This window comes from Stomoxys calcitrans, chromosome 1 (assembly GCF_963082655.1).
Source record: "Stomoxys calcitrans chromosome 1, idStoCalc2.1, whole genome shotgun sequence".
Lineage (NCBI taxonomy): Eukaryota > Metazoa > Arthropoda > Insecta > Diptera > Muscidae > Stomoxys > Stomoxys calcitrans.
In genome coordinates, this window is record NC_081552.1 from 271,072,624 (window position 1) to 271,096,982 (window position 24,359).

The 24,359-nt window shown below is 33.9% G+C and overlaps 1 protein-coding gene across 1 annotated transcript; it reads left to right on the forward strand.

Moving 5' to 3' along the window:
* Positions 1-590: 590 nt before the first annotated feature.
* LOC106095829 (zinc finger TRAF-type-containing protein 1 homolog) lies at positions 591-24,132 on the forward strand. The gene is made up of 10 exons (XM_059371051.1): positions 591-1,371; positions 10,923-10,981; positions 11,043-11,157; positions 11,240-11,363; positions 21,921-22,073; positions 22,145-22,305; positions 22,366-22,482; positions 22,547-22,632; positions 22,713-22,778; positions 22,941-24,132. Exons 1-9 carry the CDS (start codon positions 997-999, stop codon positions 22,738-22,740), a joined length of 1,218 nt encoding a protein of 405 aa, XP_059227034.1. The 5' UTR covers positions 591-996; the 3' UTR covers positions 22,741-22,778; positions 22,941-24,132.
* The last annotated feature ends 227 nt before the right edge of the window (positions 24,133-24,359 follow it).

Genomic DNA, 24,359 nt, shown 5'->3' on the forward strand with positions numbered 1-24,359 from the left:
CAAATCTGATCGGCTGTTAACAGCTGTTCGTGTGATCTGATAAATTGGTTGGTGCCATAATAATTTTTATATGTAAATGGCAATATTTTAGCCAAAGAAACCCAAAAAATCAAATGTGGTAAATAAGGGAAAATTTTCCCAAAAAAAACCTAGTACCAGGCTTTACATATGAAAAATTTTTCTTTAAAGTATTATGTTATCACTGAGTTTTTGTATAATTTCAAAAAAGTAACCTTGAAAAACATTTGTTTTCACCGTTGAAAACCAAACATAGTACCAGCCGTAAAAGAGGTGAAAAAGGAACTGGAGGAACAAAAATACGGTGGAAAAACACAAGTTAATTAACAAATTAAAGTTAATAAGAAAGTCAAAAAATGTTTTGTAAAAATTGTTTAAAGCTTAAAAGCAAAGTATCCACAATCGATTGAAAACTAACTAAATCGGATTCATCGTTCATACACAGATCTGTTGAAATTCTCTCTTCTCTTAGTTTTCTTCGCTTATTTCCAATCGTTGTACTTGGTGTCTTCTAAAATAGTCGGTGGTCTATCTAGTATTCATTTACTGTCTGTGGCAGCAACATTAGCAAAGCTCTCTGTTTTTTTCTCTGTGAATATTTCTTTTCGACTATTCGACTTCAAACCTGATTTTTCGACTTTTTATTTTTTGAAAGTCGACTTCGACTTTTTTACAAAAAAAAATCGATTAGTCAATTAGTCGAAATTCGACTTTGGGATCCCAAGTGTAGTTAATGTGTGTGGAACCATCAAACCAGCAACAACGTCATCATAACGTCGATCCTTATTCTTAATTATCGGACAGACGAACAGACGACCGTGAATTTTAATACTGCAGAATCCGAATCTGTGTGGAAAAAAAATTATTGTTAAAAAAGAATAGTAAAATACACATAAAAACAATAATTATAAGTTGCCACAGGCAATCATAGATTTCTGGTTGGAGATACCCCAATTTTGATTTCTTTATTTGCTAGCGATGGCTGACGTTGAATCTTCAAGTGCTGTGCAGCCTCCATCTTCGACTACGAGTGGGCATATTATTCCTTTGCTGGCTGCTGCTGAAATATTAAATGATAATAATGCTGCGCAACAAGCCACAGCTTCCACCTCAAATTTGAGTCAGCAAAACAGTGGATCAAATAATAGTTCGTCTACTACCACTTCCATGACTGTTACCACAACCCCCAATGTAGATGAACCTCCAGCCAAAAAACAAATGCTGGACCATCCTTCAACCTCGTCATCTTTGTCCGTTCCACCATCGGCTGCTTACGAAAAGCTAGAGAGCCGTTTGGGAGGTATTTTGTGTTGTGCGGTTTGTTTGGATTTACCCAAGACCGCTATGTATCAGGTGAGTGTTTTCCCAAACATGGGTGGTTTAAAACATGTGGAATTGGATATACAAGAGGCATTTTTTAAAGGCGCTTAGGCAGAATGTCGTTATCCCTTATCAGTTCTTGACATTTTATTATTTCCTCTATTCATATAAAAAATAAGAACTTTCAATGGGCTAACAGCATGGTTGGTGGTTGGTCCAACTGGAACGTAATATACTTGTTATTACGTTTTATAGTAGATCATAGAGAGCCCTTTGATTGTTTATTCGATTTGTCACGTATAAAATATTTCTGAGCGTGTTCATATGTACATACATAAGTACATAAGCCATGCCTACAAAAATACATATGTATTGGGCTACATGTGTGGGTATACTATTAAAAACCAGAGAATTGGAAAATGAATCGATATCCAAATAATCAGAAATATTATCATTGCTTCAAAAGGGATTAGCGCGCCCATATCCATATTGGAATCGTTTCAAAAAGTAGTAGTTACATAATATACTGGTTTATAACTTTGTTAAAAAGTCTTGTTTTAGTAAATATTTGCATTTCATTTTATGTGCTACGGGTGCTTTATCTTTTTAAACGAACATGCACATGTATGCACATATATTTGTATACATGTTGTAAACAAAGGTCCCTAGATGAATCTCTTAGTTTTTTGATTTTTGTTTTATTAATTTTAAGTTAAAAATTATATCAACATATACGAAAATAGAATAGCCTAGCAGATAGTTTGTTATATGCTTCGTATATATGTATTTGATACGAACGAACAATGAACACAGGGAAAATCACATTACGACGTAGTTTTTTCGACATGCATACAATAACAAAACCTATACTGATTTTCATTTACATACTCCATTGATTGTTCCACATTATATTTAGGTAGTAATGCAACAACCAACCACTACACACACATATATAGCAGCCGTCCGTCGTTAAACTTCATTTCCTCTTGCTGTGACGTCGCAGCGTATTGCCCTTCGCCTTCGTGTAATGTAATATGACGGAAAAAAAAAACAAAAAAAAATTCCATTCGTAAATAGAAAATGTATCTGCAGATACAATGTAAAAAACATATGATTGTGTTTATGTATATTTCCTACATTAATTGCCTTTTTGTTTCTAGTTCCCCTCTGTCCTTTTCACACTACTTCGTAATAAATGAAAAGACAAAAACAAAGACAGACATTAGAAAGAACAAGCACATTGCTTTGGGCAGTTCATTGAAACGAATTGCTCTCTCTCTCTCTCGCTCTCTCCTTGTGCCTTTTATTCTCTGTTTACATTTTTTCATTTGAGATACTTATTTTCTTACTTTGGGATTTCAATGGCGAAGAAAATACAATTTAATGCATTCGTTAACAGATAGCTATGTATATAAAAAGATCTGTAAAATTTTCATATGTAGGGACAATTCTTATCAATTTAACGCTTTCATTAAAGTTCAACGCCTAACATTGTTATAAAATATCAAATTTGGTTGCTACATGTATGTATGTACATATAAATAAAAACCACACTTAGGGCTTCTACATAAATGAAAAATTAAGACAAAGAATATTATGGCAATTTTATATACCGAGTATTAGTTTAGGTATGTAAAACTAAAAAAAAAACTCTCATCATAATAAATTAGACAACATTTAACAATTTAGGTATGAAAAATATAAAAAAGGAGCATACACTGTCGTGCAAAACAAAAACCACGATTTACAACAGCAATGAGCTTATTGTTAAGCGTGTACATAACGCTATTGGCCTCTATATATGTACCTATTTGGGCTTTGAATATAACGAATAAAAACGTACTAGGTTCGGCCGGGCCGAATTTGGAAACCCACCAGCACGGATTCTACAAATAAACTTAGTTGAAGGGCACATGTGAACATTACGCACACGATTTCTGCCGAATCAGTTAAAAATCGAAAATAAGACTATTCGGGAGATCAGCTTAAATAGATGTTATATCAGGTTATAGACAGATTTGAAACATACTTACAAAAAATGTTCAAAGTCACAACAGAACACTACGTGCACAATTTCAACCAAATCGGACTACAATTGTGGCTTCTAGGGGCTTAAGATCTTAAATCGGTTTATGATTTCCACACATTCAATTAAGGAACAGTCCGACTCAAGTTCAAGCTCAATGAGAAGGGCCTTCTTTTTATAGCCGAGTCCGAACGATGTGCCGCAATGCGACACCTTTTGGGGAAAAGTTTTTACATAGCTGCCAAACAATTTTTTCGAATGATATAGTTTTCCCACAAATGTCGCCAGCATTAGGAGGGGTTAACGACCGCGGATTCGAACCCAGTCGTTCAGCGTCAAGGCGGACATGCTAACCTCTGCGCTACGATGGCCTCCATATTACATAGATGTTATTATTTTATATTTTAAAACTTTTTATTTAAGTCTACCTGACAAAAGGTTTTTTCTGCACCGGAAAATGTACGTTAGATATTTCCTTTTTATTTAAATTATTTTTATATGTTTTGTTTTGATTTTTAAGGTAAGAAAACTTTTTTAATCACCAATTGCTTTTTAGGTTCATTATTCATATGAGTTCAGATATGAATAGTGCTCGCTCAAACTGTAAGAACTGTTTCGCTATATGTTCTAAGCCTTATACTTTGAAATCATTGAGGTTGTTGGTGTTGTAGCAACCCAACTTCAGTTGCATTGCCAACAGGCAAATATGTTATAAAAAATTTCCATTTCTTTATAGAATTTCATACTTTTTTACAATTTGTTTAGTAACTGAATGTTCAAAACACTGATATTGACTGCACTTGACAACAATTTCCAACGTTATACTAATTTTATATCAAGGTTTTATCTCCTGGCAACGCAACTGCACAATATTTTACACCGAGTTTTATTGATCACTTTTTCTAAGTTCCACAAAAATGGTATATATATATCGCACGGTATTTTCTTATAAGGCTTTCGTCGCTATTGCCCCAATGGTAAATTTTTCCAAAGTCCACAAAATCGGTATAGATTAATATATATTGTGCATGTTATGATACCCAATAAATACTTAGTGTTGGGGGTAGGATATTATATAGTCGCCACATTCCGAATTTTGCTTTCCTTACATTTTACTAAAATGATCTTTTATTTTTGTATTTGTAGAAGAAGATAATTCTACTATTTTACAACATTTTCCAATTTATACTTTCTGTGTTGCGAAAATGGAAATGAGAGACAGAGGCCGGTTAACCGCCAATGTTGCTGCTTTATCGGCTGTCTTATTACCTTCTATATATCGTTATGACCTGCTAATATATTCTTTACATGCGACACACGGTGGTGCAGCATTCAATTTCACTGGCCAAAAGTCACCGTTTTCAAAAATTGTAATACCATTCAATAGTAAATATGTTGAAACCACGAAAAGCCACAAATTGGATCAAAATGCTGAAACCAGACATTTTATGGTATTTTAATTTTTTGTGTAAAAGGCCACCGTGGCGCAGAGGTTAGCATGTCCGCTTATGACGCTGAGAGCCTGGGTTCGAAACCAGGCGAGACTATGAGAAAAAAATTTTCAGCGGTGGTTTTCCCCTTCTAATGCTGGCAACATTGGTGAGGTACTATGCCATGTAAAACTTCTCTCCACAGAGGTGTCGCACTGCGGCACGCAGTTCGGACTCGGCTATAAAAAGGTGGACCCTTAGCATTGAGCTTAAACACTGCACTCATTGATATGTGAGAAGTTTGCCCCTGTTCCTTACTGGAATGTTCACGGGCAAAATTTGCATTTGCAATTTTTTAAACTCTAAACGATATCTGGCAAATTTTTTAGGATGTAGGTAGGAGGGTTATATTTAAGAAAATATTTACTTTATAACTGTGCCGTTTACGGTCAAGAAGTATTAGCATCGAAAAGGTGAAAATGCCCTCTTTACCTGTACGGAACTCTATGTTGAATCTGTTGAATATCTAGATTCAGGAACTCTCCGACTAAGGTAGGGTTACAAGGTTTCTTTGTAAGCACCCTAAGTTCTGCCGGCAAGTGACGGAAGGACCTACTCACTACTTTTGATCTTATCGAAATTTGCTGTAGGTGGGAAGAATGTGTCAAATGTGACGGCAAGTATTTTGGGACTCTTGATGGCCGGAATCGTTTCTTCATCGACTTTCACATTATTCACCTCACGCGCATTTGTAGTGAACAATTTTGTTGGCAGATATCTTAAAATCTCTAGCAGAGAAATAAGAGGCAAGTTCGTTGAGGTAGGCGTTTAACCTATCGCAGGTAAGGTGATGATCGTACAATCGCCAGCGGTGTGTTTATCAATATTTATAAAATTTTAGGCGTATTTTGCTCAGTTTTTAACCTTTTAAGTTTAAAGAAAAGGTTTAAAATACAAGCTCAGTTGGTTATAGACCAACCAAAACAACTTACCATTTTTTTAAACAAAACGTATGTACAAGTTTTTCTTTTGCTTTCTTCGTAGTCTACACTTATTAAAAGAAGGTCATACATACATTAGTTAACAAATTTCAAAAATTTAGAAAAAAACAATTTTGTTTTGTATATTTGTGAATATTTTTTCTTGTAAGTATTTTATTTACCAACGTATCACATTCTTTTAATAAGTGTAAACTATAAAAAAGCAAAAATAAAAAAAAAATTTTAGATACGTTCTTTAAAAAAATCAAAACTTCAACTTTGACCCCAAATTTCTCAATAACTGCTTAGCCGTTGTTTTAATGAGTTTAAAAGAATGTTTAAAACATATCTTTCTGTTCAAACGTTACAGTTTAAAAAGTTACAGTATAAAAGTAAGTACTATTAAGTTTTAGGATTGAGTCTAATGTTGGCTAAAAATTAGCAAAATACGGCTAATTTCTTGTGATTTCACCTCGCACTTCTCTTCTGGAAAGCTTCGCAAAAAAACGTTCAATACGTAACTATTACGTGGGCAACATCTTCCACATGTACGTTCTCAAAAAATTTCCTGTAAAAGGGTAACAAACAGCGAAGGGAATAGGCAGGTTTCGTTTCTATGTTGCATCTGCAAGCTTGTACAAGAAGTCAGCTGTTTGAGTTTTGATGAATTGCTAAGAAAAATAGACACGCAAGTCAATCGCATGGCTCGCTTTCGTTTCTAAATGATGTTGCCTTTCTAGCGCACATTACATTGAATTGCACATGTTGAACTGGTTTTACTTGTTCATATTTTCTAAATAGTACATGTTTTCCTAAGGCCACTAAGAGAAGCAAAATAGGTGTTATGTCTAATTTTTCTTTTCTTTGTTTCCGTCTGCTTTCTTAATATTCGTAACAAATAAGAAACAAAATACACAAAGATACCACATACAGTGGTGGGACAAATAATAGGGACAATAGTTACTAAGAATAATATTCAACAAAAAAAGAATAAGAAAATATGTATAAGTTTTCAAGGCTGAACCAGATTATTCGTAGAAACTTACAAATATCTATGATGACTTCTTGGAGAAACAAAACAATCAATAACTCCTGTGGAAAATAAAGGAAGGAAGCGAAAGACTGCAAATCGAACGAAATGAACCCATGTCAAAAAAATCCGTTTATATATTTGTAGTTCAATGAGGCACAAAACTTTTTTTTTTTTAATTTAAATGGCATCAGTAGTGAAATATTAAAGAAAGAAAAAATAAACAAAATATTTGACAAAGCGGTATGTCCCTATTATTTTTTCCACCACTGCATATATACATAGTTTATTTATATACCGTATATTGCATGCTAAAGAACGTTTCAACGAGGGTTTCTTTGAAATGTCTCTTGATTTCTTCAAAAATCAATGGGACATGAGCGTTAAATTCTAGCAAATCAATACATTACTCAGAGGTACTTTTATTTATCTATCAGCATGTAATATCAAAACACCAGTGGTCGATTAACAATTACAAGTACCATTTACCGGATTAATTCAAAACACCGTGTGCATGCTATAAAAACTGCCAAACTGCCAACTATAGAGTTGTTTGCTAGGTAAGGTTGAAGGGCGATTCCCTTTAACTCGGAGACCTTAAATCAATTGGGTTTGCCCTAGATAGTAGAAAATGGAATGCGATAGTGTAGATAGCAGTGTAATGTCAGAGAAAGGAGAGAAACTTCGTGGTTATACAGTATTCTAGAACAACAGAAGAAGTGGAGCGTGTCCAGACAGGACAAAAAGGTGTTCACCCTTGATCCATTGCCTCTTCCCCGTCAGAACGGGGTATTACCATTGGTATAATCCCATGGCAGCCGGTGGTACGTACCGGATAGACCCGATGGAGTCATTCATCGGCAAGGGCTGCCGCCTCAGTGAACAACACACTGCTACAATAACAACAACAACAACCATTGGCATAATATTGGAGATGCCCTGCCGCCTCCGTCTGTTTGCTAAGAACCTAATCAGCCCCATTCTGGAAACTCCTTAGGAATAAACTCCCAGGGAATTAATTTCTCCCTCGAGCTAAATCCTCCTGTTCTTACTGATTGGGGAGAGGGAACTCCGAATTTTCGATAACAGCTGCTTTGCCTCAGCTGTTTTATTTTGCCCAAAAATTTGACTATTTTTTGGAAAAAAGAATATAAAATGAAAAAAACAAGCATAAAGAATTTATGTTGTTGTTGTAGCCACATTTTCATGTGGAGGTGGCGATCCTCGTCAAGCTCCTGTAAGTGAGCCAGCTCGTTATGACTATTATTTTTTGGAAAAGAGAATATAAAATGAAAAAAAAACAAGCATAAAGAATTTATGTTGTTGTTGTAGCCACATTTTCATGTGGAGGCGGCGATCCTCGTCAAGCTCCAGTAGGTGAGCCAGCTCGTTACGGTTCAAGGACCGATCGCCGTAAGAACAGGTTGCCATTATTTCCACGGGGATTTTTCACTTTTTGAACCTGAACTAAAGCTTGAAATGTTTCCAATAATTTAAGGTATGTCTCGCTATATCCTAGCTATGAATGAAGTCATGACAGCCAAAATACTAAAAAAGACGATACTCAAGTAGTGCTATATTCACAGCTAAAAAAAAACAAGTACTACGGCAATCCCATGGCAGCCGGTTGTACGTACCGGATTTACCCGATGGAGTCCTTCATCGGAAAGGGCTGCCACCTCAGTGTATAAAACACTGTTACAACAACAACAACAACTACCACGTCAAACTTTATTGCATATATGTGTCAAAAAATTGTAACAAAAATGTGGGTTCCAGAGCCAAAATACCAAAAATTGGGGGTACGTTTTTGTACGGGACCGACATCTAAAGTTGAACCGAAACTTTGTGAGTAAAATGCTTATTACTTTAGGATTGCTAATGTGAATAAACTATTGGGTTGCCCAAAAAGTAATTGCGGATTTTTCATATAGTCGGCGTTAACAAATTTTTTCACAGCTTGTGACTCTGTAATTGCATTCTTTCTTCCGTCAGTTATCAGCTGTTACTTTTAGCTTGCTTTAAAAAAAAAGTGTAAAAAAAGTATATTTGATTAAAGTTTATTCTAAGTTTTATTAAAAATGCATTTACTTTCTTTTAAAAAATCCGCAATTACTTTTTGGGCAACCCAATATTTGCTATATAATTTAAAATAAAATATACGCCTTTCTACGTTAAAACACTGAAAGAACAAAATTCAGTTATTTGTAGCGCATGATATGCATATATATAGCCCAAAATATAATTATATCTACAGCAGATATAATTATATCCAAGACCAGATGTAGGTATATATAGCATATCCCTTTGGATATAATTATATCTGGTCCCATATCCAATTATATATCTACTACCAGATATAGGGGTATATATAGCATCAGATATAATTATATATAATTGTATATGGCAGATATAATTATATATAATTGTATATGGCAGATAATATAATTGTATATGGCAGATCTAATTAGATACAAGTTTTTCTTATTCCAGATATATTTGGATCTCACCATATCCATTTTTTTACTCGGGATACTAACTTCTGTCTTGTAAATTAATTAAAAATTTATTTACAATCTTAAAATCTTTCTTTGAATAATTTTTAGTTGAAAATTTTTACCCTGAGAAAATTTAAATATGTATTACCTCTAATAGAGTACATAAAAATTAAATTTCGAAATTTTGCCTGAGAGAAAGATTTTTGGAAAGAAGTTTTTAAAGAAAATTTTATCGAAATTTCATGTAAATTTTGACTTCTGAAAAAAAAAAATACTAAAATTTTGTCTTTAGAGAATAATGTATTAAAATGTTGCCTTTCAAAAACCGCAATAGAGACATATGTAGATTCAATTTTGACATCATATAAACTTAAACCGATTTAACCGGTTTTGTAAAAATTTCACGACTTTACCCCGTTGTTTTTCTTCTTAAAAGCTCACAATGCTACCTCGAGCTTAAACAAGTGTGTGGCAATGCAAAATTAAATTAAATCTATAGTATTGCCATATCTGAAGCTTTTTTCATTGCAGAAATAATTAAATGAATTTAATTAATTGGAAAATGGATCATAGTATACACGATGCCACACCAAATATATTTTTATTATTTTATTAATTAACAGGAAGCTCAAGCCATGCGCGATAATTGCGATTAATATGTTTTTTTTTTATATTGTCTTGTTAAATTAAAATGTTCATATATTTTTGTTCTGCGATTTAGTATTGTGCTCTTGCTTAAATGATTTTTAAGGTGTATACATAAATATATTTTTTCTCTTTATAATTTTAGAGAATATATGCATTACTAAATTTTCAAATGAATATCTTCTCTTTATCCACAGTATACTACAGCGAAATTTTTATATTATTATATATGTTAGTTTTTTATTTGTTTCGCATTACAAAATAAAAAGGAATTTTATTTTTAAAAATTTCGAATGTTTTATCCAAGAATTTGATCATTCCTCATGGTATGGTAACTGTAGCTTTATTGAAACATTCCGAAAAGTATGAAATAAGAGAAACATTTTTATATATGTGAAGTTTTAATACAAATTCTTCTTAAATTAACTGTGTCAAAACTGTATAGCCCTAGACTACTCGATGTCTTCTCTTGGATAATTTGTACGCTTTAAGTTATGTTCTAATTCATTTTTATTAGATAAAACTTATCCTATTATACATACCACTGTTATATACTTATTAGCAACCATATATATATATATATATATACATATACATATATATATAAATATATATAGTATATATAAAAGTTACTACATTGTATTAAATGTTACATAGAATTCAATAAAGGCAATATCGACAAATTGAAAAATTGAAAAGTAATGTTTTTTATTTATTTCTGCATAGATTTGTTCAAAATTTTACAAAACACACTCCCTCCACCATTGCCCTTAAAATTCACAACTCACAATTCACAAACTCCTCATCCTCATCATTAGAAGAAGGACACACTCACCTTCCTTTTTTTGAGACTGTGTTAAACTAATTTTTATATTTGTTCTTCTCTTTCACTTTCAGGTTTTAAACATAATTTTCCATTGATCTTGTTCTCAGTCTGTTCTAATGTTTGGAATTGTTTTTCTTCATTTATTCTAGTGTCAAATGGGCCATCTGATGTGTGCAGCATGCTTTACTCATTTACTGGCTGATGGACGGTAATTGTTACAATGGTCTTGTATAAATAATGTAGTGATTTTTAAATTTATTTTGAGTTAGCTTGAGAGACCAAATTGCTACATGTCCCAATTGTCGCGTTGAGATATCGAAAAGTACAGCTTCTCGCAATTTGGCCGTGGAGAAGGCTGCCAGCGAGCTTCCCAGCGAATGCCAGGTTCTTAAATGTTACCTACCATAATAATAGATGCTCATCATCTTAATGGTTGATATTAAACAATTTTTTATTCTTTTCACAGTTTTGCAGTAAAGAGTTTCCATATAAATCCCTGGATCGACATGAACAGCACGAGTGCTTTGAACGTCCAACAAACTGCAAATATTCGCGCATTGGTTGCCAGTGGCGTGGACCAAATCATGAAAGTGAGTTAACTAACATTATAATAGTCTAGAGCCCCGATTTGCGTTGTTAATAGGGTCGCCGACATAAAGGTAAAGAAGTGTATGTAAGAGTTCCGTTTGAACAACAGCATACCACAATCTACCACAATCATACGACACCTACGGTATTTATCTCACACAGCACTAGAAGGGGATAACCACCGCTGTATATTTTTTTTGATGTTCTCGCCTAGATTTGAACCCAAGCGTTCGGTGTCAAAGGCTGACATCAGTGTTGTTTTAAAATGTCGTTTTTCAGATAAAATAATCTTCTAATTTACTTGATTGTTTTGAATTTTATGTCAATGTACTCTGCCCAATTTCAGTTGATTCGGTTAAAAATAAGTCTTCAAATGCCAAACTTAAGACTTATGGCCTATTTGTCGATCTCGAAGACTGGCAATTCGAGCAAGTAAGGATGCATTTCGATATATAAATGGGTTTCTCAATTCGCAAGTTTTTGCAAATAACATACAGTCAGAGTGACTGTCTTCCATTCGAATGGAATTAATTTTCGACATCGATAAACAGGCTGAAGCAAATAAGTCAAAAATAAAAAATGAACTCAATTAACAAATCTAGATATCTATAGGTCTTGTAATTTAATATATTTTGATAACGACGTATTTTATTGGAAGTACAATTGAGAATGAATAGAAAATTTTCATTTGAATAAAAGTAGTATACAATACAATGTTCAAGGCATTCTATAAATTAATTAACATTGATTAGAGTGTTATATTCCAAAGTGTTTCAATACCCTCTCTCACTCTATTAAATTTAATTTACTTCTGAATATTTGAAAATTTACATTTCCTAATGCTTTGGTACAAATATCAGCAATTTGATCACAAGTTTTAACATATCTAACTTCAATATTTCCTTGAGCCAAATGATCTCTAATGAAATGATGTTTGATATCGATATGTTTGGATCTTTTGCATTCCGTGTTTTTTGACATGAATATACACCCCTGATTGTCTTCATATAAAGGTACAGAGTATACATGGTCAACAATATACATATCTTCAAGAACACCTTTTATCCATATGGCTTCTGAGGTAGCCGCACTTAATGCTATATATTCAGCTTCTGAAGAGGATGTCGCCACTGTAGCTTGTTTTTTGCTTGACCACGAAATCGTATTTCCAAAAATCTGAAATGCAAATCCGCTCACTGATTTTCTGTCGCATACATCGGAAGCCCAGTCCGCGTCTGAGTATCCAATCAATGGTTCACGGCCTTCTTCTCGTTTTATCATCAATTTCAAATGTTTCGTGCCCTTTAAATATCTTTAAATTCTCTTCAACATTTTCCAATGAATTTCTGTTGGATTTTCTTGTGAACGAGCCATATAGCCAATATGGAAGCAAATATCAGGATGTGTATATAACATTACATACATAAGACTTCCTAATAGCTGCCTGTACGGTTTGTTTGTTTTTTCTGATTTCGGTATTTGCACCAGTTTTTCAAAGGGTGTTACAGCAGGTTTACAATCAATCATTTCAAATTTTTCCAAAATTCTAGTAATATTGGTTTCCTGTGACAGTTTCATAACTCCATCCTTTTGACTATAGTCTACTTTAATACCCAAAAAATATGTGAGGTCCCCACTATCTGACATACTAAAATTTTTGGATAATTCATTTTTCAAGAATTCAATTTCATTCCTGTTGGGACTTGCAATCAAAAGATCATCGACATATAGGAGTAAATATACTACACTCGAATTGTGATTTTTGACATACAGACAGTAATCATGATTTGATCGAACGAATCCAATCTTTAATAGAAACATATTAATTTTTTCATTCCAACAACGAGGACTTTGTTTTAAACCGTATAAAGACTTATTAAGTTGAAAAACTTCATTGTCATTAAGAGAAATTCCTTCAGGCGCTTCCATAAATATTTGTTCTTTTAAATCTCCATGAAGAAATGCAGTTTTTACATCCATTTGATGGAAATGGTATCCGCATTGAACTCCAACTGCTAAAAGTATTCTTATTGTTGTAAGTTTAGCCACAGGTGCAAATGTTTCTTCATAATCTATACCATATTTTTGTAAAAACCCTTTTGCTACTAACCTCGCTTTATACCTTGAGACACGTTCATTTTCGTCTCTCTTTATTCGGAATACCCACTTTGACTTTAGAGGTTTTACATTTGTAGGCCTTTCGACTATAGACCAAACATTGTTGTATTCCATAGATTTAACTTCATCGTCTATTGCCTTCAACCATTTATTCTTGTCTTGCCTCTTTAAAATATCTGCGTATGTATCTGGATGTTCGCCGTCTATATTATCACTAATATCTGCATTGTAGGATGTGAAGTAATCTTTAAAAACCTTTGGTATAAGACCCCGGGAACTTCTTCTTAACGTAGATTCGTCGTGCTGTGCATTCAATATACTCTGACTATCATTTTCTGATATTGTGTCTTGCACATTGCTACTTGGGTGTTACCGTCTGCATCTTTCTGGAAACTGCAGTCCACATTTATATTTGTTTCGTCACTTTCATCTTCTTGAGAATCATCCAAGTTTACAGATATAACATTCCTTTCATTATTTTTTCGCCACTTTCGTCCTTTTTTGAACTGTCCAAATTTGCAGTTATGACATTCTCTTCATCCCTCTCTTGCTCATTGCTGCATATTGGAACCATATAATACTGATTTTTGACAACAGTATTTTGAAAAGGAAATAATTCTTCATTAAACTTAACATCACGGGCTGTAATTATTTTTCTAGTTTCAACATTCCAGATTCTATAACCATTGTTTGTGTAACCTACCATTATTCCTTCTATGCTTTTTGGATCTAACTTCTTTCTCTTTTGGTCCGGTATCCAAACATATGCTTTGCAGCCGAAAATTCGTACCTTCTTGATATCTGGTTTATTTCCATACCACAGCTCCGCTGGAGTTTTTTCTCTATCAAGGCTTCTAGTTTCACATCGGTTAAGCAAATATACAGCAGATAAAGCTGCTTCTCCCCACATTTCCTTTGGGGCATTTGACCCAATCAACATCGTCCGAACTTTTTCAATCAACGTTCTGTTAAACCGTTCAGCTACTCTGTTTTGCTGCGGTGTATACGCTATGGTTTCTTCAAGTTGTATTCCTTTAATTTTATAGTACTGTATTTGATCATTTGAACGATATTCGTTAGCCTGATCGCAACGCAAAATGGATATCTTCGTGGAAAACTTAGCTGCTGCAAAAGCCTCATATTGTTTAAATTTTTCAAACACTTCATGTTTGCTTTTAATCAAATAAATCACAGCAAAATGTGTAAAATCGTCGACGAACGAAACAATATATCTGTAACCATCGTGTGTTTTCGTAGATATTGGGCCGCATACATCACTATGAATTCTTTCCAAGACACGAGTGCTGCGGAAGTGGACACCTTTGAAGGGTTCTCTACTCTGCTTACCCTTCAAACATGTGTCACACATACCAAAAGATTTCACATTTCCCATACCTGTAACCATTTCATTTCGATGCATTGACTCAAGGCTTTTCTGATTAACATGACCTAATCTACAATGCCAAAGCTTTCCATCATCAAGAGAACACAATAAAGAACAGTTTATACATTTAATAAATTTAACTTCAAAAATGTTACCTTTTGGCTCAGCCATGACTAAATCTCTACCTTTGTTCAAAATAACAGCTGTATTGTTTTTGAAAACAACCTCTAAGCCCGATTTAGTTATTTTGCTGACTGATAATAAATTTTCCCTCAAGTTTGGTAGATAAAGAACATTCTTAAGAAGTACATGTTGGCCGTTGAAGGTATATCCATGTATGTCGCCCATTTCATTTGCAGTCAATAATTCTCCATTTTTGGCGATGCTAATTGTTAAAGGCGCTTTCATTTTCGTCAGTTTATAGAACAAGCTTCGATCATTTGCAATATGGTCACTCGATCCTGAATCCAAAATAAAGTTCATCTTGTTCGACTCACTGCCATGTGCATTCACCATAAAACATATAACATAGCAATTATGACATTTTCCATTAAATTTGATTCTATTACTCTTTCGAGCCACAAAAACAGCACCTGGTTTTTCACTATCGTTGTCCCCATTTCGATTATTTCGTTTTTTCTCTTCCGCTAGTAGACGCTGCTTTACTACTGACAATGTTAAGTCGTCTTCTTTCATATTTTCCAAAGCTGTTATTAAAGGAAGACTTACAAAGAGTTGCGACACCAGGTCACATTCATCTAATTTAGCTCCAGCTGACTTCAACTGCCGCACAAGACTATCGAACTCCATGAAATGGTCCATCATCTTTGTATCCTCCGTTAACTTTAATTTTGCTAACTGCTTCCTCAGTATTGTTTGATTTGTGGATGATCTCACCGTAAATACATTCTTCAAGGCATTCCACATTTGCATTGCAGACGCTTTTTCTCTAACATAGTCCAGGCAATCATCAGAAATGCAGCTTACTATAATGCATTTTGCTTTCTTATCCTTTTCTTGATACTTAATTTTCTCGTCATTAGTAGCGGTGCTTTCCAAAGTCGATTCAATTACTTCCAAAACGTTAACAGCATCCAAATACATTCTTACACGAAAACTCCAGTTTTCGTAGTTTGTTCCATTAAATTGAACTATTCCATGAGGAATTTCCCTTCTTTGGTCGCCCATAACCTCTTGTAATTTAATATATTTTGATAACGACGTATTTTATTGGAAGTACAATTGAGAATGAATAGAAAATTTTCATTTGAATAAAAGTAGTATACAATACAATGTTCAAGGCATTCTATAAATTAATTAACATTGATTAGAGTGTTATATTCCAAAGTGTTTCAATAATAGGTTTAAAACAGAGTTCTAGAAACTCATATTAGTGGGTCATGGCGTATTATTAATCCTTTTTTTGCGTTCGCTCCCACGCCCTGCAGAGGGGGGCCACCTCCCATTATGTAGTGATGCGTACACCCCATAGTCCAAGATAAGTAAAGGAATCTACGCTATCCAATTTATAAGAACCTATATAATAGTCGCCTAAAACAGGTCTAGCCCTGAAAAAAGACAACTTCTTAAGATTAAGCGTCATTCCATTAACACTACACCAGTCCATCAGTGAGTGCAGATGGCTCTGCAAGCACAGTGGCCGAATCGGAGAATACAAATTACGAAACAGTTTCACATCATCTGCGAACGTTAAAATTCTTGAAGACTGAAGATCATTCAAGTAAAAAAGAATGGACCCAAATGGCTGTCCTGTGAAACACGAGAAGAATATCATTGAAGTAAACTTTCTGTGTACGGTCTTGTAAGTAAGAAGTTATCCAATTCAAAAGAACTGAAGGGAACCCATCATTTTAAGTTTAAACGGTAATAAATCGTGCGCCGAAGTATCAAAAGCCTTAGTAAAGTCAGTGTAAATTACATCTGCTCACAAAACCATCATATACATGACACGTCATTTCCAATAGATTGGTCAAAGTCGGCCTCCCCCTGACAAAGCCGTCTTGGTAGGGTGAAATAATTGGTGTGACGAAATGGGATATCCTTCGAAAAATCAGCATTTCAAACAGCATTGGTATTGCACTTTATTTCGCAATACCCCTATAATTCTTAATAAAACATCTGCTATCATTTTTATGTAAAGGAACTTGACCTCCAGGAATGAGAAAAACATCCTGAATGAAGTGAATCGCCGGTGCACCATCCGGCCCTGGTGCCTTGAAACTTTTTAAACCACTTTAAACCATTCAGCACCCCATCCTCAGCAAGAATAATCCGTTGGAAATAATTCAACCTATCAATGTCATAAGCACGGGTGCAACTGGAGGACAACTTAGTATAGCTGCATTAAGCTTCATGCAACTAGAAAACTCCCGAACCCCTTCTCTTAGAATTCACAAACTAACAAAAGCTACTGGGATTACTGTTAAGACAACTCCTCATTCTGGCAAGAAAATCAGAATAACATCTCATATTCTCAGTATCGTCCTGAGCCCTCGTTCTCGAATAACTGGTATAATTCAATAAAGTATTACAATTCGCAGAGTTCCTGGGTCTTACTGAAACATTTTTTACCAAATATCTCTGCAACTGAACTTCAACAGTCAAAGTCGGATGGTATCCATCCTCAGGGAACTTTAAGAACGCAAATGACAAATATCTACATTAATAAGCGCCCACGATCAAGGTAAACACCAGATCCAAATCCTATCCCTTACATTGTGAATTTTATTAATCTGAAAAAAGGACTGATCAAAAATGTTCTCCCAGAATGTATCCAAGTCGATTGCACAAACTGTTGATGAAACAGGCACATAGCCAAGGGCGTTCTCTTTCGAGACTCACGATATCTGGGTAAATTGAAGTCACTGAAACAAACAAGTTCGGAATCTACATGCAAATCCGATGCCTCCCTTATCAATTCCGAATGACTGAGATAAAGATCTATCTTCGAATTCGGTACAATATGGGAGCACGTTAAAATGGGAATGTGTCACAAATATTTCGTCTTGACTCATAAAAACTCAATGTCATCATAAAAATAATAAGAACACCCCCACCAAATCTACCTAGTGTATCACATCTATAAACTTGATATTGATCAGAAAAAAGTTCAGTATTACCGAGGCCAGGTTTAAGCCAGGTTTCCGCGAAAACTAATATCTTGAAATCACTTAACTTTTGTAGGAAATGGCATTTCAAGAATAGAATTCAGAGCAAAATATAGTTAGATATGACGTAAGATACATTATATCTGAGGCCATATCTTTTTGGATATAATTTTATGTAGCAAATATATTTTTAGAGCCAGACAGAATTATATCTAGTATGATATAATATTATATCTGGCAACAAATATAGTTGGATGTGGCAGATACAATTAGATCCAATTTAAATCGCTACCAGAAATATTTAGATAGGACCATTTGATTTCTTTCAACTTGGGTATTTATTAATCTATAAACAAGGAATACCTACATTTTAAAGGAACGCAGTATATAAAGAAATTGGTCTTAACATAACAAAAAATTGCTTTTCAACAATGGCTTGTGTTTATTCCGAATAACTAGAATAGATTTGACTTTTAAGGTCACACATAGTCTTCCAAAGGAGGAATATCAGAATTTTGTCAATTAACTTTTTTCATCGTTTCCCTCCGCGGGTACAAAAACAAGAAATTTTCATTTTTAAATTATTCGTCGAGTGTCCACTCTACCCTACCTTCACTTGGCCCTGCAACCCTTTTTCTTGGCCTTGCAAAAATTAGCCAAGGTTTATATTAAATAAACATTGACACTTTTCTTTAAAAACTTTGCGATATACAGATTTTTTTTATAGCTACAAATTGTTCAAGTTGTGAAAACAATTTTATTTGGAGTTGTTGTCATTCAATTTACAACAAAAACAGCAGATTTCTTAATGTTTTTGTCAGAAGGAATTGAACGACACTCCAATCGAAAATAACAGTGCTATGTTGAAGAGTGATTTTCATGTGTTAGTTTCATTGCTATCAAACATGTGTGCCACTCTAACGATAGCAATGTCATAAGACAAGAACATATAGTGTGATGACACCTTTAGTGTTATCCATGTTAAGACGAACACAATCGAAACGCCATCCCAGTCTCATTCTCTAATTGGCTTTTGGTAAGAGACATTTGATAGAGAGATAACACGATATGTTTTTGAAATTTTTTGGATGAAGCGATTTTTTTCGTTTAATTCGTTCGTTTTCAATAATCAAACATCGCCCACCCGTGCTTTACAATGATAGATTTGAAATTAAAATCCAATATATAATACTATCAATAAAATAACTAACAAATTTATTGAGTGTAAAAAAAAATCGCACAATTATCCGTTCAAACACCAAGAAAAAGCTGCAAATGTGAGATATCATCAGTGATGAGAACGAATTCAATGTTGAGTTGCCTATAAGAAATGTTGGACTAGCTTTGACTAAAAAGTTTGTTGACATACCGAGATGTTTTTAAGACTAGTAGGAAGAGTATTCCATAGCATTGAGAGTTCCGGGTTGAATGCAAGAATTGAAAGTAAGGAAGAAGGTAACTGGGTTCACGGTACTTAAGGATATTGAAGAAAAAGCAGAGGCATCTGATATTGAGAAAGTACCCAAGAGAACATTCAAATAATTGTTTCGCAAATATTCGTAGTCTCGTCTACAACGACGACCATAAACAACCCGTAGTATGCGATGGAAACACTTTTGAAGCCTAACCAGATTAGTCCTATTGGATCCGGAATATACCTCAGCACCATACATACATATGAGGCATCAGCAACGAATGAGCCAGCATTATTTTGAGGAGAGTATTGATGACGGGAGCCATTGAATACCACGCATTTTGTTTTACCAATAGTAATTGTTAAGTTATTCGACCGAGCCCATTGACAAACTCGTCCAATATCTTCATCAAGGTTCGAAATGCAACTTTCTAACGTACCAGAGTCGGTTGTACTTAACAACTGAAAATCATCGGCATATGTATATTGCTAAGTCTACATGTTGTACACGAGAACGAACGTCATTAATATAGAGCATAAACAAAACAGGTCCCAAGACAGAACCGTGGGGTGCACCAGTAGAAATAAAATTAACATTAGAAACACGATCATGGCAGACTACATACTGCGGGCGATTTGACAAAAATGACATAAGAAGTCTACAAGAGGTATGTGACAAATTGAAATTGTTAGAGTTTTAAAAAAACAATGTCATGGTCGACAGAATCGAAAGGTAAAGTGCGGCCAGAATACATGGATTGCCTTTATCAACAGCACGTCTTATCTCATCAGTAAGTTTGACCATAAGAGATGTGGTACCGTGGTGTTTTCTAAAACCCGATTCACAAGGCTTAATCAATGAAAAACGATTAAGTTAATCCCTTCAAATGCCTTCAATAATGCTGGAAGAATGGAGATTGGACGATAATCAGAACAACTTTGACCGGTAGTGTCTTTTTTCAGTGGGGCAGTAACTCTAGCTAATTTCTATGCAACAGGAAAGACATTCGTCATTAGGATAGTATTAAAAAAATGTAGTATATGCTGCTGTTCCCAAAGCATTCGACTTAATTTTAAATATTGCACATTATTAAGGGTGTTGTTACGGCTATCAGAGTAAGTACTATTTATTTGTCTAAAATCAGGTACGTAGTTAGAAGTAGAAGAAGTAAAATAGTTATTCAACAAACTAGAATCTATATCACAGTTGCTATCACATATAACTGAATCAAGACTGCCGGTAGAGCGTATTTTAGAACACAATTCTCTCGAATCTGTGGAATCTGCAAAAAAACGAGCGCCATATGAGCGTGACGGGTAGGTTTCAAAGATTGAGCATTGAAAAAGCCGATATTCAAGAGGTTCCAATTAGAGCAAAATTGTCTTAAAAATGAGTCATCAAATAGTTTTCCAGAGTCATTAAAAATAAAAAAGATTGGGTTGTCAAAGCTTTTTCCGTTAAATGTTGTTTTTAGCCAAGGTATTTTGTTTGTAAAGTGGATTTATTGATCACCAAAAATGGCCGGCACGGAATAACAATGATTCCCTATGATGCGTGATATGACAAGGAGAGTTTCTGGCGTCTTTAACCCATTAACGACGAATGGGTAGACAAATTCCCTAGGATAGTGGTGTCTTGGAAAATTCTGGCTCGAGTAAGGAAAGAGGTATTCTATTGTAATAAAATTTGGATTGGCATTAAGTAGTCGAATGAAACTTGTTACAAACATTTTTCCCGTCGTATAAGTTCATGTTTTGGGGGTCGGTAATTTTTTTGATATCCAGAAAAATCAAACAAAAAATGTTCTTTACATTCTTAGGAGTGAGGTTTATGGAAACCTTTCAGTGTCTTATCGCATTCGATGGTTTCTTTATTAAAAAAATAACTGTTTCATTTTGTTATTGGACTTTTGCTTTCAACTTAGACGATGTGTGTTAGTGTTTCTATTGTCAAATAGAAAAACAAAACAACAAAAACACTTTTAAAGAGTATCGACAATAGTGTATAGGACAGGCTACAACGATTGCGACTTCGGCCTTACTAGGGCCTCATCAGGTTGTGATGCCACTAAAAGATTACATTCACTTACCCACTAATTAGTGCGTAGTGTGTAACGGTAGAAGCATGCCTTTCGATAGAAACGTTGGGTCTTGTTAGTCAATTTTTTTATGGCGCAGTAAGAAAATATTATAATCCAACAGCCAACATCTCCTCAAAAGAATTAAGAAAATGATTTTGTTATCAAAAAAAATTGAATTTTTGTTTAAAAAAAAATTGCCAAGTCAGTTTGAATACCCTAAATAATGAATAAATGACATTTCATCAAAATCGGGCAAGGAAATCTAGGCTCAGGCGATAATGGGTTAAGTAAACAATGGCCACCATTTTCCCGCGGCTATCGGTTATATGGACTGGAACGAGCTTGCTCACCTTAAATGTGGCTGCAACAACAACAACGCCAAAAATTAAAAATCAAATAGTTTCGACTGCACTAATTATGATTTTTCCCTACAGCTTCGGAACACGAACTTAACTGCTTGCATCCAAACAAATCCGGATATGATGTAATGGCTGCACTTGAAGCACACGATGCCAAAATCAAGGAGGAAAAGAAAATGTTTAACACGCTGATCGATCTTTTGAGCTATGAGAAAATAATATTTAACGGTAATTCCATCAATCGACCTATGCTCTAACTCTAGATTAAAATCAAACTGTAATGCGTTTTTTCTACTTAGATTTACAAATGAAGCCCTATCGTACAGATGAATATGTTCATAAACTTTTTTACGAGACTGCAAGGTTTTCGGCCTTCAACCACCAATGGGTAGTCAAGGCGAGAATTAATAACAGTCAACGTGATCCCCATCAATCAAATGAGCGAAATATCACCTACCAGGTTAGTATACTGCACCCCCACGTTTATATTGTTTATCGCTTTGATTTTTGTCTCTTCCAGCTCATTTTGAAAACCAAAACCACAACTCCAATGAGTATACATTTTTTTGCCCTTAAAGGACCGTTCTCCGATATGAAGGTTGGCACCCAAATCTGCAAACACGATTTCACAGAACAGGTACAGCCACACAATGAATCCGCAATGAAAAACTCAATGCTTGAATTGCTTTTTTGTTTTTTAGAGTACCGAGAGCGACTACTATGTGCTACCATTACCTGATAGCAATGAATGCAATCGCTTATTGTCGAATAAAGGCATTAATTTCCGGCAAGTTTTCAGTTACAATGCATGCCATCAAATACGACTATTGTTCTAATGAATATGTTTGCATTCTCTTTCTTCCCCAGGCTCTTAATGTTTTTGCTAAATAAGTAAATCCGTATTAGCGTAGCTTCAATTTTTATCATCATTACTATATATATATATATATATGTATATATATATATATATATATATATATATATATATATATATATATATATATATATATATATATATATATATATATATATATATATATATATATATATATATATATATATATATATATATATATATATATATATACATATATATATATATATATATATATATATAAAAATACAGTTGTAGTCGTAGGTAGTTACTCAGTTAAGCTATTTTTAACATTTCGTTCGATTTTTTCATTTATATTTTCGTGCAGTATACACTTTAGAAAAACTAAACCCAACTTAATCTCTAATATAAGCCGTTTTTACAATTACATACTTATGTACTATTCTAAATATTTTATTGATTTTCGATATTTCTTTACTTTTTACATGTAAAAACATTAAAAAAAAAATTCAATTTGATTTCTAATACTAGACTGTAATAACTGCTGATATCTGATATTAGGGAGGCGGACAGCGGAATTCTACGCACGGTTTTAAAGGCGACGATTTTATAATTAAGACACATTAATGAGACTAGTATTATATTTAACATTTACACAAAACTAAGAAAATACCGCTGAAGCCCTTCTGAACTTGGCTTCTCCGAGTTTAGGTGGCGAGCGCCATATTTGCAACGTGCTGGGACTGCATTTGTCCTTTCCTCTGTTGACATTTTTAATTAATTACCCATAGTACACTGAATTACTGAATTCTATTCTATTCAATAACAAAAAAAAGTGACGTGAGATAAACTTCACACAAACACGAAGACAAAATTACCACTTCAGTACATAACGAAAGGTGGTTAATAATAAATACAAAATTTCTTCTTAAATTCTTTTCACTATATATAAGCAATTACAAAAGTATATGTAAAGACATAAGGATATAATATTACATATATAGTATAGATCTCAATTTCACCATAAACTAAAGGCATAAATTGATCTAACCAAATATTTTATATTTAACCTATTTAAAATAATAAAACAACAAACTACGCATATTACGCTATTAGAAATAATTTTATCCTTTTTCATTAGAAAGAGATCTGCATCTTCTTCTAAATAAAACACTGTAAGAACAACACCACACCAATATTTTAAACTAAACCCCACACAGCAAATGTCCAATGACTTACTACCCGCAAACTCCACTTAGCCATTTTTTAATAAGATTATGACTATGTTTACTATATTTTAGAAATACTAAACACTTGCAATCTCGTACTAACTCTTAGCAACTACAATCTATAACAAAAAAATACATTGCATACCCACTTCAAGAAATACATGCAAAATATGTGATGTGTATTCCATGAACATAAAATGTACATTTTAATTACAAAATCAAATCTTTTGAATGTGTAAGCTTTTTTAGCGGATTACAAGAATGCATTGAGTCGTCGACGGAACATTTTTGAATTTACATCGTATGCATATTTCTATCAAATGGAATATCGATTCATATACAAATGTCCGTAGGTGTATGCCAACTGGAGGGTCCTGCATCACTGCATAAACTTCATTTTTTCCTTTTGATCCCAATAAGTGAAATACGACAAATTATCATAATAGATTA